Below are 16,802 nucleotides of genomic sequence, written 5' to 3'. Positions count from 1 at the left end.
CCAATAAAGGCCCAATAATTTTGCACCTTGGACTTCAACTTGGCCCAATGTGATTACATTCCTCTGTACACACTGTCACACAGTAATTTCACTTCCGTTTTCTTTTTCCCCCATTTTCTCGGGAACCAAGCAGAGGGAAGAAATGGAAACGGGTTTTGTAGCAGTGGAGAAGATAGGGGGCAGATCAACGGTGACAAGATGCTTCTCAAAGTATCCCCTGAAATTCATAATACCCAGAAAGGTTACCTCTCAATTCATCTCAACCGTCCCTTATTAATCTTGATTATCATCAGTCCATCATCATGATGATTGGTTTTGATTTGTGTGCAGGTGGGTTCCTCCATAACTGATGCTGTTTGGATTTACAGCCTCACCTATGGTGGTGGCATAGTCTCTGTATGTTCCTTCATTTCTCAATTCCTCTTTCCCTTTATCAGTCTGTGAATTGTAATTTTGGCTAATATTTTTTTATTAATGTCATATTGGGTGTAGGGAGATTCCATTTCATGTGGATTTACCATAGGAGATGGTTGTACCACAGTCTTGACAACCCAAGCTTCCACTAAGGTGTTTTGTTTTTTTTTTGTGGGTTGGGTTAATGGGTTATTGATTGCATTTGAATTCTTGGTTATGGAACATTGGCCCCTGTTTGGTGGATGAGAAAACTCAGGAAAAGAAAAGAAAATATAAAAATTTCTATTAGGGTTAGTTAAGTGGAGCTGTTTATGTTTAGGGTTCAAACAAAGGAAATCTGAAATGGACAAATTTATTTTCTCTCCTTCTCCTGCATTTTCTGAATGACCATATGGGCTATTTCTCACGCTTTGTAGAAATTGGGCTCTTATTTCTGTAACTTCATTTTAGTGTAGGTGTACAAGTCTGTAGGATCAAAATGCTCAGAACAAGTCTTGGAGGTAATAGTCTTTCCAGGCTAAATAGCTAAAAAAAGACGAACAAATCATTGTTTTCTGCTATTGTTAGTAGTAACAGCGGCTAATTGATGCCGTGCAGTAGGCGAGAATTGGAAGCAATGCCCTTTTGGCCATCATTCCGGATCCAGTGACATGTTTTTCTACTGCAAGATACTCTCAGAAGCAGGTCTTCAGAGTGTTCTCTGATTCATGCCTGGTTATTGTTGATTGGATTACCAGTGGACGCCATGCAACCGGAGAAAAGTGGGATTTTGAACTTTACAAGAGCTCCAACCACATTTTCCTAGATGATCAGCCTTTGTTTCTTGATACGGTAATATTATCGTCTCTGATGCTTTTTAAATTTCTCTGGATATGGAATATGCTAATGCTTATTAACAGCTTGGCCAGTGAAAGAGATATGACAGCAATTTGGAAGTTCCTCATCAATCATTTTCATTTGTTTTCCATTTTAATGGAAATTTACAACTGAAATTATGATCACCTTCGATGTAGACCATGACTTCATTATCAAAACTGCTGAATATGATCTCATATATGGCTTAGACTTGTGGTAACTTGTCATTCTGTTTAATGAGAAGATAACAGAGTGTCAGTCCAATTGTTGACTTGCAGGTTGCAGAATTACAGACTATAAACTCCATATTTTCATAATTCACTCAATTTGAATCTTTTCTTACCAACTCTATGCATGTCTTTTCGAGTCTTTTGGAGTCTTGAGCTCATATTAGTCCATTTCTGATGGAAATCCTAACAGTTTGCTCATATCCCATTACACCATTCTTTCAGATTTGAAAGATTCCTTTTCTGAATTCTGTATGAAGATACTTTATTTGCCATTTTAGACACAAGGAAATGCAGGTTTGAGCTTTGTTCATATGGACATTATACTGCATCATCTCATCCCTTCTTGTAAAATGGTCTTACTTTCGAATGCAGGTATTGCTGGAGCAAGGAAGCGTCTCTTCTATTGCTGAACGCATGAAGGATTACCAAGTAATTGCAATGCTCGTACTCTTAGGGTCAGTTCTTCATTGTGGATTTTAACTTGTTCCGACCTTACTCATCTTGTATTAATGATTCCGCACTTTACATGTTTCTTTGATTTGGGTAAATCACTTATTGTTAATGGTCACCTGGATGTAGGCCAACGTTGAAACACATCCAGAACCAAGTTCAAGAAGATGTTAAGAGGATGATGTCTGAGCAATTACGCTTTCCTTCTACTGCCACAGGACGCCACAGAAGTTCTGATCACCGCTTGCTAAAACCTACTTTTATTGCTTCTTGCAGTCCTTTTGGTCCTAAGGTATTTTTATCGGATGTCTCTACCATAGTCTAAAAATGATTTATTCATGAGAAATTTCAATGAGAACTTCGCGTCTTCACTTTTTTTTGCTTGATGGATATCAAGATCTAATTGCAGGTTTACTTTCATGTTTGATGCATTCCGGGTGGATGATGATCATAGCATATTTCATGGTGGTGTGTGCAGGGAATAGGAGTAGTTGTGCGAATAGCTGCTACGACAACTGAATCGGTTTACAGTTTCCTTCGGCATCAGTTGGCTGGCATGGAACCGCTGCTTGGGGTACCGCCTTATTGTTGAACATTCATGGAGGATTTGTTTTCTGGGGAAAGAAGTTTCCGCCATGGCTGATCCCTGGATCTATTGTGAGTACACTTTCATCTCCTCATTCTTCAGTGGATTTATACTGTAAAAAACTTTGGAATTGATCACACTCTTCCAAATAAATGATGTTTGATTGTCATGCCATTTAGTGTAGGAGTAGTTTCCCACAAGGCCAAAGATAACCTTTGATTTTCGTGGTCCTCATAAGTGCATATTAAAAAAAGACCTCTTATATTTGATCACACTCTTCCTAGTCTCGGATACCCTGATGGGTACCATGCAGTCTATTATTATTGAAGATGAGGATGCCAATATCCAAACAAAAATATAACCTCTTATATTTGTTGATGGACCACTAGAATTTCATTCTCTATAATTTTAATTGATTCGTGAACAATCATTTTTATTTTTTTATTTTTTTAACATTGGCACTGTTTGGACAGTTTTCTAACTTAAATATATTTGTCAAACTTCTGGTAGAAAAAATTTAAAATTGTTTTCTAAAACAAATTATAAGCGTTTTTAGCTATTTGTGTATAATATTATAAAAAACAATTGGAAATATGGAGAATATTTTAAAAATGTCTATGCATAGTATTTTTATAAAGAATAAGTTAAAAAAACTATTTTTAAACTATTTTTCATATTTGAGTTCAATAACCTATTCCTCTTGTATCTCATATGGGAATGGCATTTTCAATTAGAGTACTATTTAGAAAAACATGTGTGTATCAATCACACATCTTAATCAGTATCACTCTCAATTAGGCTCTTTGTGAATTGACTCACTTTAACGGTGGTTTATTGCCATTGCCAGGTTCCTTTCAAGATTCAGGCGTTCTGTTTCAATGGTAAGTTATAAAGTAAAAAGTATCGAATTTGGAGTTTGGGTGTTTCTGTTTTGAAATCTTTATCATGTCTGGATTTGCAGTAATTTTATAATTTGGTGTTCTCTTGTCGGCTTGATTTCCATTCAACAAAGCCCATTTAAATATTTGGGCTATCTTCAGTTGGGCTCGCGCTAGCTTATCTTTGACCTAGCCCAATTTCAACTTAGGGCCTTGAAATCAGCCAGAACATAAAGCGGAGGCTTAGTGCGAGTATCTGATCCCTCACTGACAATACAAAATAACTTTAAATTCAACTTTTTCTTACATACATTTTGTTATTAATCAAACAATTCCTACCCTAACTTTTTCTTTCTCATTCCTTACGAGAGGTTACAGAAAACTGTGTTTGATAAATATTATTTACTAAAAAAATTATTTTGAAAAACAGGAAAAGTACATCTCATAAATTAAAATTTTTTTTTCTCAATTTTTTTATGAGCAATCAAATGAGGAAAAAAAAAAGTTAAAATTTTTCTTTCTATTTCTTTTTCCTATTTTACCTTAAACTTACTGAGAACCAAACGTTCTCCCAAGGGGCTATCTGCTTTTGAGCTTCATAGCTTCATCGAAGTAGGCAGAACATAAAAAAATTTTGCAGACCAGGTTAGTTTAACCAAAAAAACGTGACAAAGGATTTGAAGTGGCCATACTAGCGAACACAATGAGATGTGGCACGATTATTTGAATATAAAAGAGAAGTGAAACTGGACGATATATATAAATTGCCTACAACTACACCAATCCACCATCATGCTCAACATTATTCCAAAACCTTTTGAATCCATGAAAAAGAAGCACTTTACCACCCACTCAGCTACGAGACGGATGGCTCTCATCCATTCCCAGCTTCAGTTCAAAAATGTAACCAACCCCACATATAAAATCAACACCACAGGAAAACAGCTTACTCTAGAATGAGATTTCACAAGGAGCGTGAAATGTTCTTCCACGGCAGATGGCTTCTAGGTTTTCCCCAGAATAGGAGCAGAGTGGTGATATCTCCACACCTGGCCTCCACATCAAACACCGCCACACCACATATCAAATAGAATATGAGTCTGTTAGTGCCACTACCATTGAAAATGAGAAGAATTATGTATGATTTATTCATTAACCTCCTCTTTTTCTCAATTATACCTTACATGCATTTATGGCTCTTCTCTTACACCTTCTATCGTCACAGTGAAATTCCCTCACCCTATTTATGCATCAGGTGAGGCCCATATAGACTGATGTATGATTCACCCAACTACCCCTCAACAAGGTAATGAAGAATTTTTATTATACTGGTTAGGTTGCAGACTCCAGGTTAAACTGAGCTTTTCCCTGATGCATCAAACAGGCTCTAAATCACTAGGCCTCCTAATAGATCAACTGCTTGTCTGGGTTTTAAAACCCTGCCTTCTACTCTTATTATTATTATGATTATTATTTAGTTTGTTATCTCCCTCCTGCTGCTATATAAATTCACTTATCTTTTTCAATGAAACTAGCTATGAGAGTGCACTAAAAAAAAAAATTCAAAGCATGAAATTACCAGTTGCATATAAGGGCACTGAATGCGTCAAGAAGCCGCCTGCAGCCACCACCCAACGAGTATGGAGTCTGAGAACAAGCAGCTTAGCACTATCGGGAGTGTCAAAGTTTGACCCATTGGCGTTCTTTACTGGTGCAAACTCTTCTTCACGCAATACCTGAATATTGGCGCAGAGAAATTTTCAAGTGAGATTAAAATCAAGTGAGATGGGAAAATAAATTGCTGGGTCAAAGTGAGAGAGAAAAATCACCTCATAAAGTGCAGTTGAAGGGGCATATGGAAATGCATCAAATATAAACTGCTCTAGTTTTAATCCCATTGTGTATCCGTGGGTTGAAGCGATTTTCTTCTCTGCTAGATGGTAACTACACTCACAATCCAGAGTGTAGATTAATATTCAAAATGTGGTTGAGTAATTGAAACATTTATAGATGAAAAATCATGCAACCACAAAATTGCATAAGAAAATACAGATTGAAAACTTGGTGATTCTATTTGTACTATATCCATTTCATATGGGGACATGGCATGCATCTACATTCTATACAGTGTTCTAAATGTCAATGTTTAAATCTCCCAGGCGAGAGCATCAACAGATAAATTTACTGAAATGCTCTAACATTTTTAGAGATTGGCAAGCTACTGCAGCTTTTTGGTTTTTCCTCCTCCTACATTATCAATAGGTGTCCTTGCACCTGGCTGATTACCATTGATGACCCACCAAAGTCATCACAATGGATCTTCAGATAGGATCCCAACTCAAAACTAGCACTGGAGATATTTGTAAGGATCACACAGGACAACTTATCTACATCAGCTAAAGAAGGAAACCCTTGCTTTGAAAAATTTTCCAGGCAATCCACTGGAAGATTACAGAGGCCTTCATTCAGTCCTCACTAATCATTGTAGAGGGAGAGTCAGCAACTGTGATGGAACGGGGTAACTAGTAACTCTCACTCCACAATTGCAGTTGCTGTCTAGCTGACCACTCAGCTAGAAGAGGTGCATGAAACTGTACAAAACTTTAAAAACACCACTTTACAAAGCAAATGTCTGGTGTGGTTGGCTATTCTTTGAACAAACCAGGAATTATTATTATCATTTTTTATAGACAAAGGCAGAATGAATTAAGAAAACACCAAAAACAGGGGGTGCACCCTACGTATACAGGCAGCATACAGTAAGAGCCAAACCAGGCTGCAAAAAAGAGAGAAAAGACCTGGAGAGAGAGAAGGCTAACCACAATGCTGATCACCCAAAAAATTCAGGAATTATAATGCACATTTGAAAAGTTCTTATGTATTTTTGGTTCTAGAACCTCCTTCAATAAAACTAGCCCTATCATAATTGTAAGCTGCTCTATTTATATCCATTACGAATTGAACCCCAACAGTTCTATGATGAAAAAGTAAATTGTTTGGTGTTAATTATATATGTAGTTTTTTCAGCTTGCACATTGTTGTCAAAGATTGTGAACATAAGCAGGGAGAAAATTACTGCATGGGAATTATATAAATGAAAACAAATTTTAGGCCAATGTTAAATGGGTAATCCTGTGGGTCTTGAATGTGGTTTTAAAAGAAAGAGACAGAAAAGCATGGAAGGAAAAGGATAAAATTACTGACATGCTGTCTTTCTCAAGGCCATTTGCCACTTGGTTCAGAAAATCCAGAGTAAACATATGTAAGCACACCTGAAAAGCAGAAACAAACTATTGAAAAGAAAACAAAGCATATAATCAAATCATCCTTAATACCATTTTGAATATTAAATAACACTAAAAATTGAAAGGCAAACTCAAATATGATATCAAGTATAAAACAAACCATTAAATATTGAGAAGAAAAACAGGAACTTGGTAAAAATAGAAGTTAACCTCAATGAAATATAACTAGCAATGCCTATCAAAAAAAAAATATATATGACTAGAAAATAAGTCATTTCTACTTTGGTATTTTTATTAAGTTGAACTTCACTAGGTTTAGACATATTTGGCAAACAAAAACTTTCATACTTTGCAGTGTCCAGAGCTTACACGGTTTGCAATGTTCACAGCTTTAGACACTGTCATTCTCATAAGTTTTACATATTGTTTCCCTTTATCTTTTTTTAGCAAGAACTTTTTTCCCCATAATTCTGTATGTATTTCTTTAATCTAGGGTGTATCTTTTGCAAGAACATTTTCTTCATGATTCCTTCATCCCTTGCCACCTAATCCTCCTTTTCACCTAATAGGCATATAGACGTGAATATATAAGATTGAACACTACTTTTCAGAACAAGAATTTCAAAGTTCTGGCAGCCAACTATTAACAATGTCATTCACAAGCAACTGAGGCTGAGCCCAGAAGCAAAATTTAAATCACCAAAAACACAAAATTATATTTGAAAAAAATAGCAAAATATTAGATCAGACAAGGAGACAGCAGCCTATACATTACTCCAACAATAGCGAAGCCGTCCAGTTTCCTGATTGATTGCACTAGCCAGTGTTGGATCCAACTCACTGTACTCAACGACGGAAAGAGGTCCACCTTTACCTCGCCTTACAAACACACCGACCTTTTCTTGGGGGTATGCCTATAAACAAATTAATCAAAGGAAATTAAAACGTAAATAGATCACTTAAAAATTGTAACATAATTCTCAATATTCCCAATTTCTATAAATCATGTTTATACAAATGACAACTAAATTGTTAAGCATAACAATCAACTGTAAAAGAAAATACAAAATATGGACACCATCCAAATAAATAAAATTGGGCCTTCAAGGTTAAGTAATATTCATCCTTGGGTCATAATGTGGATTGTTACTTCATCAAAATGAAGATTTAGAACCACCATTTATCAAAGAGAAAGAAGAAGAAAGAAAAAGAAACAGGGCAAGATGCTACGAGAGAGTAGAGTTGTCTCTTTTGCTTCTTATATCTAGGGTATAAGTATACAAAATGGTAAAGATATCCTTATGCTGTCTATAGACAATGAATAATAATAAGAACACTGGTAAAACTTCCACTATAAGATCTAATACATATGAGGAGAACAAGCACTAAAAGGGCACCCCCCATAACCAAAACCAAACACATTGCCAATAATGAACCACAAGCAAGGAGGAGGCAAGAAGGGGGAAGGAAAGAAAACCGTTGGGTATGAATCTCCAAGGACAAATATCTCACTGTAGTTGCTATCCTAGAATCCCCATCATTTCCCTAAATATCATACTTGCTCTTGATCAAAAGGCAACAAAGCAAACCTGTTCCCTTGAAAACCTCCAAGCCATTTACCATTCAGTGCAACATTCATAAGAAATACAGCCCCCTAGACCTTGGTTAGGCACAAATGTTGGAATTGATCAAATGAGCATTCTTTGATTCCCTGCACTATACCAAAGGAGATTCCTTTTAAGATTTTCCGGCCTATGATACCTAAAAAGTGAAATAAGTAATTAAGTAGACAAACAAACTTGGATGAAGATGATTCTACCTTCTTCCAACCATAAAGGCACTTAGAGCCCGTTTGGCAGTGATTCTAGTGGAAGTGTTTCATTCTATAGTGTTTATGTGAAAAAACACTTTTATGAGAATCAGAAAAAATGATTCTAATAGTGTTTTTGATAATATGTTGTATAAGTATAAAAACACTTTTAATATTAATAAATTACCAAAAAGACATACAATTTTAATTACAAAAAGAAAATAGTATCAAAAAACTTTTCATTACAACAAAATATATAAACATCTATCTTAAAAGAATATATATATATATATATATATTTATATTGTTAAAAAAAACTAAAAATAATTTTTTTTTTTTTTACGATTTAAATAAAATTTTGAAAAATGTTTACAAAAAGAATTGGATTAATAAATAAATATCAATCATGATATAACAAATTATTTGATTATATATTAGTTTAAAATTAATAATTTTTTATCACTATAATAAAAAATTTTAAAATAATTACAAAAAACATCTAAATCAATAAAAAAGAACATTGAATAAAAGATAATTTTCAAAGTAAAGCAATATATGATTACCTATTAATTTCTCAAAAAAAAAAAACTTTTCTAATTAAAATTAATAATTTTTTTATCACTATAATAAAATTTTAAAAAATATTTACAAAAAACATCTAAATCAATAAAAAATAAAAAATAACATTGAATAAAAGATAGTTTTTAGAGTAAAACAATATATGATTGCCCAAAACCCACACAATAGAACCCCAACTTATAGCAGATTGAGTACATATTGTCTTCCACTTTGAATGACTTCACGTATTCTTACTTGTTGTTTGCCATATCCCATTCTACTATGAACTCCTCCGTCTGCTTTGGCTTCTCATGGACTAATCATCGAACACTTGGTGGATGCAAACACAATGGGAACTGAGAACACTTGGTGTATTGCCGATTTCAACTCCTGAAAATCAAATGATCTTCCCCCATAGACCAAGGATTTGAATACTAATATTATGATCGGAAAAACTGACCTGTTACAACATGCATAAATGGGACCGTTGTTCTTCTCAATTGAAATTGTTGTTCCCATTATGCTTCCCTCAACCTCAACACAGAGTTCGTAAATAGGTTTAACCACACGGTTCAAATATGCATTCTCATTCGGAATTGACAGCAACATAGGCCGACCTATGTTTTCATCAATGTTAATTCTCAAGAACTCGAGTAGATAGAGGCCAGGGCAGAGCAATTCGCGATCCGGATTGGGTGCAGAATCTCGAATCCAAACGCTTCGATTTTTGGCCGAACAGAGGGTTACCTTCGATCAGATCAACAATGTCGAATGAAAGTGGAGCGTATTTCCTATTTTGCAGTCTCGGATGGAGAGCGATGAAGAGAATGAAGAAGAGAGGTATGACTGAAAAGGAAAGGAAGGTATCGGGAATCACTTGGGGGCATTTTTGGAATATTTCAAAATTTTTGAAGTGTTTTTTAAAAAAAAACACCTGTCAAGTGATTCTCAAAAAATCACTTTTGAGTGTTTTTCCAGATTTTCAAAAGTGTTTTTTAAAATTTGCCAAACACCTTATTTTCATCCCAAAAACACTTAAAAGTGTTTTTAAGGGTAGAAACACTTTTGAAAATCACTGTCAAACGGGCTCTTAGTAACTTTTAACTTTTCTCCATCATCTAGCATTAGAACTTGACAACCCTAGGATTGAATTCAAGGGGAAGAATGAAGGTACTCTAAAGGCAAATTATACTATCATATTTTGGAAGATTTTGCATCTGCGTCTAAGGACCTTATATTGTACAAGTGCAAAAGTAGTGTTATGGATTACTTTTATATATATATGTATGTATATATATGGGTAAAGCAAAAGTGTATATATAAATAAAAGGAGACACCAACAGAGCAGCCCAAGGCCCAAAGTACATAGGATGTATACAATAGTTGCCTAAAGGCTCAACCAAGAGAAAAGTGGGGCTACAAAAAACAATACCCACCCTCAAAAAGAACTCAACCAATGAACAACGCTAATAAAAGACAAAGAACCATCTATAAAAATCTTAGAACAAGACCAAAGATTACAAACAAAAGAGTGTTTTAGTCCTTGGTTAAAAAGCTCATCCTTTTCAAATGTTCTTTTGTTCATTTCCTTCCAAACTGTCCAAAAAGTACATAAGGGAGCTGCTCGCCACGCCTTTTTAAGGTTTTTACCCACGTAAGAGCCATGCAACCTAAGAGACTCTCTAACTGAAGAGGAATGCACCCATGACACAACAAAAAGGGCAAATGGCAACTGCCATAAAACCCTTGTTTTAATAGAGTGATTAAGAATGTGGTCAATGGATTCTGTTTAGCTTTGGTAGAGGAAACATCTGTTTGCTAAATACCACCCCCTCCTCTAGTACTGATCCAAAGTTAAAACCTTTCCTCACATGGCCTCCCAAGCAAAGAACCCACCTTTGACAACACCTAAGAGTTCCAAATAACACCCATTGGGAAATAGCACGTATGGATTGCAAATAAATATAGTAGTAATTATGAACTTTTTTGCATTTCTAGAGTCATTCTTGGAACCAAAATCAAATCCATGTCAAATAATGTTTATAATTTGGATTGAAACATAATGACAGGAGCATAGGAGCCAGGCCACAAGTTAATTCATAGAGAAATTGAATTAGCATAATCAAAGTTCACAAATAGGACTGAAGTATGATTTTTTTTTTTAATGATTATTTACCTTACGGACAACTTTTGCTGCTGAAGCTACACCTTTATCAATAAAATAACCCAAGAAAGTTGGATCAGCAACACGGACCTGCTTTCAAGAAACTAATCACACTATATCCTTAAATAGAGGAAATCTCTAGCAAACTTCAACCAAAAAGATAAGGAAGGTAAGCAAAGAAGGGAAGGAGCTAACCAGTGCATTGTCAACTCCATAGCAATCTAAGTACTTGACTCCTCTTGTGGCCATATCTTCAAGTAATCTTGAAGATTTTAAAGCTGATTCAACAAAGTAGGATCAATTTAAACTAATGAGCACTCCTAAATGCATAAACAAGGAGATAAAGTTCACCAGTAGTGATCTGTATCGCTATAGATTTAAATTAAAGTAAAACAGATATTACCTGAATATACTCCTCCATTTCCATCTGGAGCCTTAGCTACCTGGCTTTAAGAAATTAGATATATGTAACCACTATATTTTCAGAACAAATTTGAAATTAAAAAAATTCAGCTAAGGAGGGTAAAAATGGAAATAATCCTAAGAATCATTTTTATGTGTTATAGACAATAACTTAGATAATCATTGAAAAGAATTTATCAGATAACAACTGCAGTCGGATAACTTTGCAAAACCAGTTCTCATCAAATTATTCAATTGGTTTTCTTTTGTTCCTTTTATCATCACCTAAAAGAATATATATGGAGTTGAAAAGCACAAAAGATATCTTATTCACTCCTGCATACAGTAATCAAACATGTATATGCATGATCACATCAAAACTTGACAAATTTCATAATGTACTTGAAGTTCAGTTCATTCTAGGTATCAATATTCAAGTGAATTTATTAGTTCTCATACAGATCTACAGGTTAACTTATGCCTATTAAGAAAAAGGTAATATTCTCCACTGTGTGTGTGTGTGTGTGCATGAGAGAGAGAGAGAGAGAGAGAGACTCCAGCATTCATGAAAAGTACTCCAAAATTTTAAGTGTCCTGATTAGTAATAGGTTGAAAATAGGGAAGGCAACAAATTAAATAGTCTATCCCTTTGATAATTTAAAATCATGCAAAACATTAATTAATTAGTAAAAAAATTATATGGAAATTTTTTTTTTTGGTTTTCATTAATAGGAAGTTTCCTTGCAAGTATACACTTCCTACCAAAAAGAAAAGGACCTGGCACAAATCTTTCTGAGCACATCTTTAACCTTTTTGTTGGGGAGCAACACTGCTACTCTTAAGCCTAGGGATGAGCCACCTAAACAATGGTGATATCAAATACATAAAAAACTTGACATACCCTGACTGGACGCCAATTGTTTTTCATATGAAATTGTCAAAATTCAATTCAAGAATCGGTATCAAAGCCAAAGGTCATGGATCATCCAAATGATAGTGAATTCCAAGGCCATAAAAGGCTTGGTCTACTCTCCTTAGACACAAAATAGTTTTTAGATGAGATGGTCAAAGCTCAATCTAAAACTTTACATAAACTTCATGTTTATCTACTCTAGGACATAAAAAAGCTGTCCTCTAAATCAAAGAAACTTGTTGGGATTATTCATGCATTGACTCAACTTGCGACTTGCACAAGTGAAGAAGGGAGCTAGTGATGAAGACATGTAACATGTGAGACCAAGTGATGAAGACATGTTACACGCGAGAATATTTTGTATGACTAGTAATTTCTTTTCTTCATGGGCATGCATGTCTAGTAAAGAGGCATACATTGGTGGACAGTGAAAAAATATTAAATAGTCATACATCTATAAATAATCGGAGAAAAAACAAGAAGAAACACTACTTTGTAGGGAGTCTCCATGATGAATCTGCCATCCTTTGAAATACAAGGTATGGTTCCTTGCTGGAAGAAGGTGATCTGCATCAATAATAAAATAAATAAAATAAAATAAAATATAAAATAAGGGACAAAAGAACACATTGCAGAGTGAGGAAAAACACCAGAAATCAAGAACTAACAATTATAACAAAAATAAGAGTGTTAAAACATCTTACTTGATCTGCTTCAAGGCCAAAGTATTTATGGCTTTCAAAAAATTTGCGGGTGACATCATCAGTAAATGGACTCGTCATAATGTACCAATGAATTGGCACAAAACCACCTGAGCCTGCAAGTAATAAAATAATAAGGGCAGCATGTCAAATGAAATACAAACAAACAGAATGCAGAATAACCTTACCCTCATTTGTAGATTGAGCAGCAAGTCTTTGAACACACAAAATTCGTTCAGCTTGAAGTTGAAAGAGTGACTTTCCTGATGGAAGTCCAATATCTGACATGAAATAGGCGTACATAAATAAACAGAAGAATTTGAGGAACAATTATCTGAAAATAAAAACCACCTCTATAAATTCAACAAACATGGACTGGATAAAATGTCTTTTCATGAGTAACAAGACTTTTTCAAATCACCTGGGTTATACGCATTCTCCTCGATATTAAGTGTTGAAAAGTTTGGAAAACAAGAAAAAAAACAAATAAAAAAAATAGTGGCCGCATCAATCTAGTGTGCTTGCTGATTCAGTAGTTATCACTTAGAAGTATGAGCTTCACTTAAAAAGGGACTAAAATTTATAGAGACTCGAGTGAAAACTGAAAGGAGAAGAACAGCACATAACTTGAGAAAGAAGACTGAAGACTAACTGGATCCTCTTGATAGGACTCTCATTTTTTGTTGTTATACCATGTGACAAGCAAATATCATATTGAGGTAGAACTAGGTGAATACTCTTGCTATTGGTGATTTTTTGTGTGATTTTCACATCTGTGTTCTCTGTATGGGAAGGAGTAGAGCATGAGATGGAGGTTATTAACAGAGATTATGCATGATCCAACAAAAAATCCCCTCCAACTGCATTGATGGTTTTATTAAAGACACATTAAACATTTAACTATTGTATACTTTATAACAAGAGTAAATCTCTTTCTAATGTAGATAGGTACTATCATGTGATGTTGCATGTATGTATAATAGTATATTTGTGGCACTTTTCTAATGTAAAGCATTGATTTCCTAATGTCTATAGTGGTGATTTCCCTAGGATGAGGGAAGAGATATTCAATCACATGCATGCCAAGTTGAGTGGCTGATCCCAAGTAGCTGGGAATAGCATGAAACAAACTGAAATTGCAATAAATTATTCTGATGATGAAATGGACATGAAATTACTTACTAAAACATCCCTTTGGATCTGAACTTCCAAGCCGAGTTCCCTGCATCAATATTTGAATCACAAGGAAATGCAAACAGGAATTAGTCAAACAAACACTAAGAAAGGGTATTGTGGATATCCAACAACTAGACACACATAAGAGACAATCTGTGCAAGAAACTCTGCTGTGTAGTAATGCACAACTAGATCTGAAAAGCTAACCGAGCCACTTTCTAAACTAAACCAAGTACCCATATAGACCTCAAACTGGTGATATCCTCTTCTATACACAACATCAAAAAGGATGGATCATTCTACCTGTTTCCACTAGGCTTATAAAAACCCAAAAAATAAAAAAATGAAAGTAAAATACCAAACATGGTTTATAATCTACTTAGTCTTGTAAAAACATAAAATTATGCTCAACTTAACAGAGGCCTTATGATGATTTCCATGTCTACAGTCCATCTTCAGTACAAGCTTCATTCTCAAGTTATGATACAGTAGAAAAAGAATGAATAAGTTCAAAATTCTAATTGATGTGACATGAATATATTAGTCTAAAAGTGCCACAGAGAGCAATAAATCAAGTACCAACTTGTTTGTAGTAGTCCAAATATACCGCAATCCAATTCCATAGAGATGTTTTGAAGTAGCAACATGTTTTGTGACAATGTGAATGACACAAATACTCCAAAGTTCTGTAATAGAAACAGGGGATGGGAGGTTGTATATTAACAACACTTTAAACATGTTGCTAAATACAGCTAATGATAACCTGGAGGCTGTTGATGGGAGCACAGAAGAATATGCAGGTGCAGAACTTGATTAATATCCAAAAGTTCCATCTATACAAAAAGATTTTCTCCAAGTAAAGAACTATGCTAGGTTTTATCAAATTGGGCTCAAGCCAGCTCTTCTGTGCATGCTTGGCATGTCTTAGAAGTTATCCTGAGTTGATTTACAATAACCTTAAGACCTCACAAGAAAACTGATATACAACCTGAGCCTTATTGCCAATTCCCAATATTCATAGTTTCTAATGAATATCCAATCAAAAAAAAAAATAGTTTCTAATGAATAAAAAGTACAATGGTTAAATCAGGTGTAAAACTGGAACAGCTAAACAGGCTGTCCTGTCAGCTAGGCCATCTATAAAAACAAAACTTGATTGTACTATCATAAAACTATTTTGTCCTGAGGGACATTGATTTTTTTATTGGAAATTGTGATTAGATAATTTAAGATGCTGCTTGTTGGGTCGCAAAGCATCTTTCTAGGTCATAGATAACAAAATGATAAGCATTTTCTATTATTTATTTATAATATTTCATCACAAGCATCAGATCCTTCCTACTCAGGATATTCCAATGAGAAGAGTGTAGAATACATTCTCTCGTAGCAAGCACATTTTTGCAGTATAAACCACCTATTCATAGAACAAAACCAATTCTCTGTAGTTCATTTACTAAGTAAGCATGTCAATCTCAAAATCTCATAGGAATTAATTGATTGATTTGAAGTAGGCCACAGGAAATATTCTTGTTAATCAAAGCCAATTACCATAAGAAAGAGTTCTACCTGCCCACCAGATAGGAGAACCACCGCCAACTTCCCTTCGGAGATGGCTTTCAAACCCATCTTCCACCATCTCTCTCTTTCTTCAAGTGTTCTCTCCTCTACAGTGGACACACTACTCTCTGGAACCGGCTCAATTGCTGCCGTCGGAAGCCCTGGAACTCCAAAAGAAAATCATAACATTCACCACACGACTACGTCAACTCTGAACAAGATACAATTCCAACTTCAAAAGAAAGAAGAAAAAAATCATTATTATGCATATCTAGCGAAGGAGAGAGATGTTTGCCTTGAGATCGAAGTGAACACCGAATGATCCGATCTACCCTTGAAAGATCTAAACTCTGCGGAAAAAACAGCACACTTATTTAAACCAAATCACGCTTTACAAAACAAAATCATAGAAATAATTAAATTCGAATTGACCAATAATCATTAATTATAAAATACAAATCATGAAACCAATTTAAACTAGATTGGCGCCAATTCTCCATTTCGTCGCGGAAAAAGGTAGCGAAAAAAGCAAAGAAACAAAAAAATGAAAATCATGAATCCCTAACACCACAAACTGATCAAATTATTCAAAATCTAGTTTTCTCGGCCACCGAACGGAGAAATGAAAGACAAAGAGAACGACCTCGATGTCCTTGACGAGAAGGTCTCGCTCCTCTGCCGAAAGCTCGTCCCAAAGGGCAAAAGTATACTCCTGGCCGTAATCCTTGAGCCTCTCCAGAAGAGCTTGCGGAGGAGCCGCCGCGTTACCGTCGGCCGTCAGTTCTCTCATTCTCTCTCTAGATTTCTCTCTTTCTCTAGATAGATCTCACCCAGGAGCTCTGCTTTGTGTTTGGCGTTAGCTC

General features: G+C 35.0%; 2 protein-coding genes across 5 annotated transcripts; one reads left to right on the top strand and one right to left on the bottom strand.

Moving 5' to 3' along the window:
• The first annotated feature begins 16 nt into the window (after positions 1–16).
• On the top strand, positions 17–3,537 carry LOC100250903 (urease accessory protein D). 4 transcript variants are annotated; one of them, XR_009465858.1, is made up of 9 exons: positions 17–241; positions 331–396; positions 493–567; positions 870–914; positions 1,015–1,245; positions 1,872–1,954; positions 2,079–2,241; positions 2,428–2,606; positions 3,383–3,537. XR_009465858.1 is itself a non-coding variant. In XM_059737545.1 (8 exons), the coding sequence occupies exons 1-8, from the start codon at positions 143–145 to the stop codon at positions 2,539–2,541; spliced, it is 876 nt and encodes a 291-aa protein (XP_059593528.1). In that variant the 5' UTR covers positions 17–142; the 3' UTR covers positions 2,542–2,704. The 4 variants fall into 4 exon arrangements, 1 of the variants encoding a protein (XP_059593528.1); XR_009465859.1 differs by lacking the exon at positions 331–396; XR_009465861.1 differs by lacking the exon at positions 493–567.
• A 606-nt stretch (positions 3,538–4,143) lies between these two features.
• On the bottom strand, positions 4,144–16,802 carry LOC100256047 (UDP-N-acetylglucosamine diphosphorylase 1). The gene is made up of 15 exons (XM_002276012.5): positions 16,583–16,802; positions 16,235–16,289; positions 15,949–16,100; positions 14,389–14,428; positions 13,395–13,487; positions 13,210–13,322; positions 12,998–13,072; positions 11,594–11,633; positions 11,386–11,468; positions 11,203–11,280; positions 7,429–7,572; positions 6,618–6,685; positions 5,243–5,357; positions 4,993–5,149; positions 4,144–4,462 (listed from the first exon to the last, which is right to left on the bottom strand). Exons 1-15 carry the CDS (start codon positions 16,727–16,729, stop codon positions 4,365–4,367), a joined length of 1,458 nt encoding a protein of 485 aa, XP_002276048.1. The 5' UTR covers positions 16,730–16,802; the 3' UTR covers positions 4,144–4,364.

The sequence above is a fragment of the Vitis vinifera genome, chromosome 1 (genome assembly GCF_030704535.1).
Source record: "Vitis vinifera cultivar Pinot Noir 40024 chromosome 1, ASM3070453v1".
Classification (NCBI taxonomy): Eukaryota; Viridiplantae; Streptophyta; class Magnoliopsida; order Vitales; family Vitaceae; genus Vitis; species Vitis vinifera.
The sequence above is the reverse complement of the archived record's forward strand: the minus strand, read 5'-3'. Positions and strand labels throughout refer to the sequence as shown.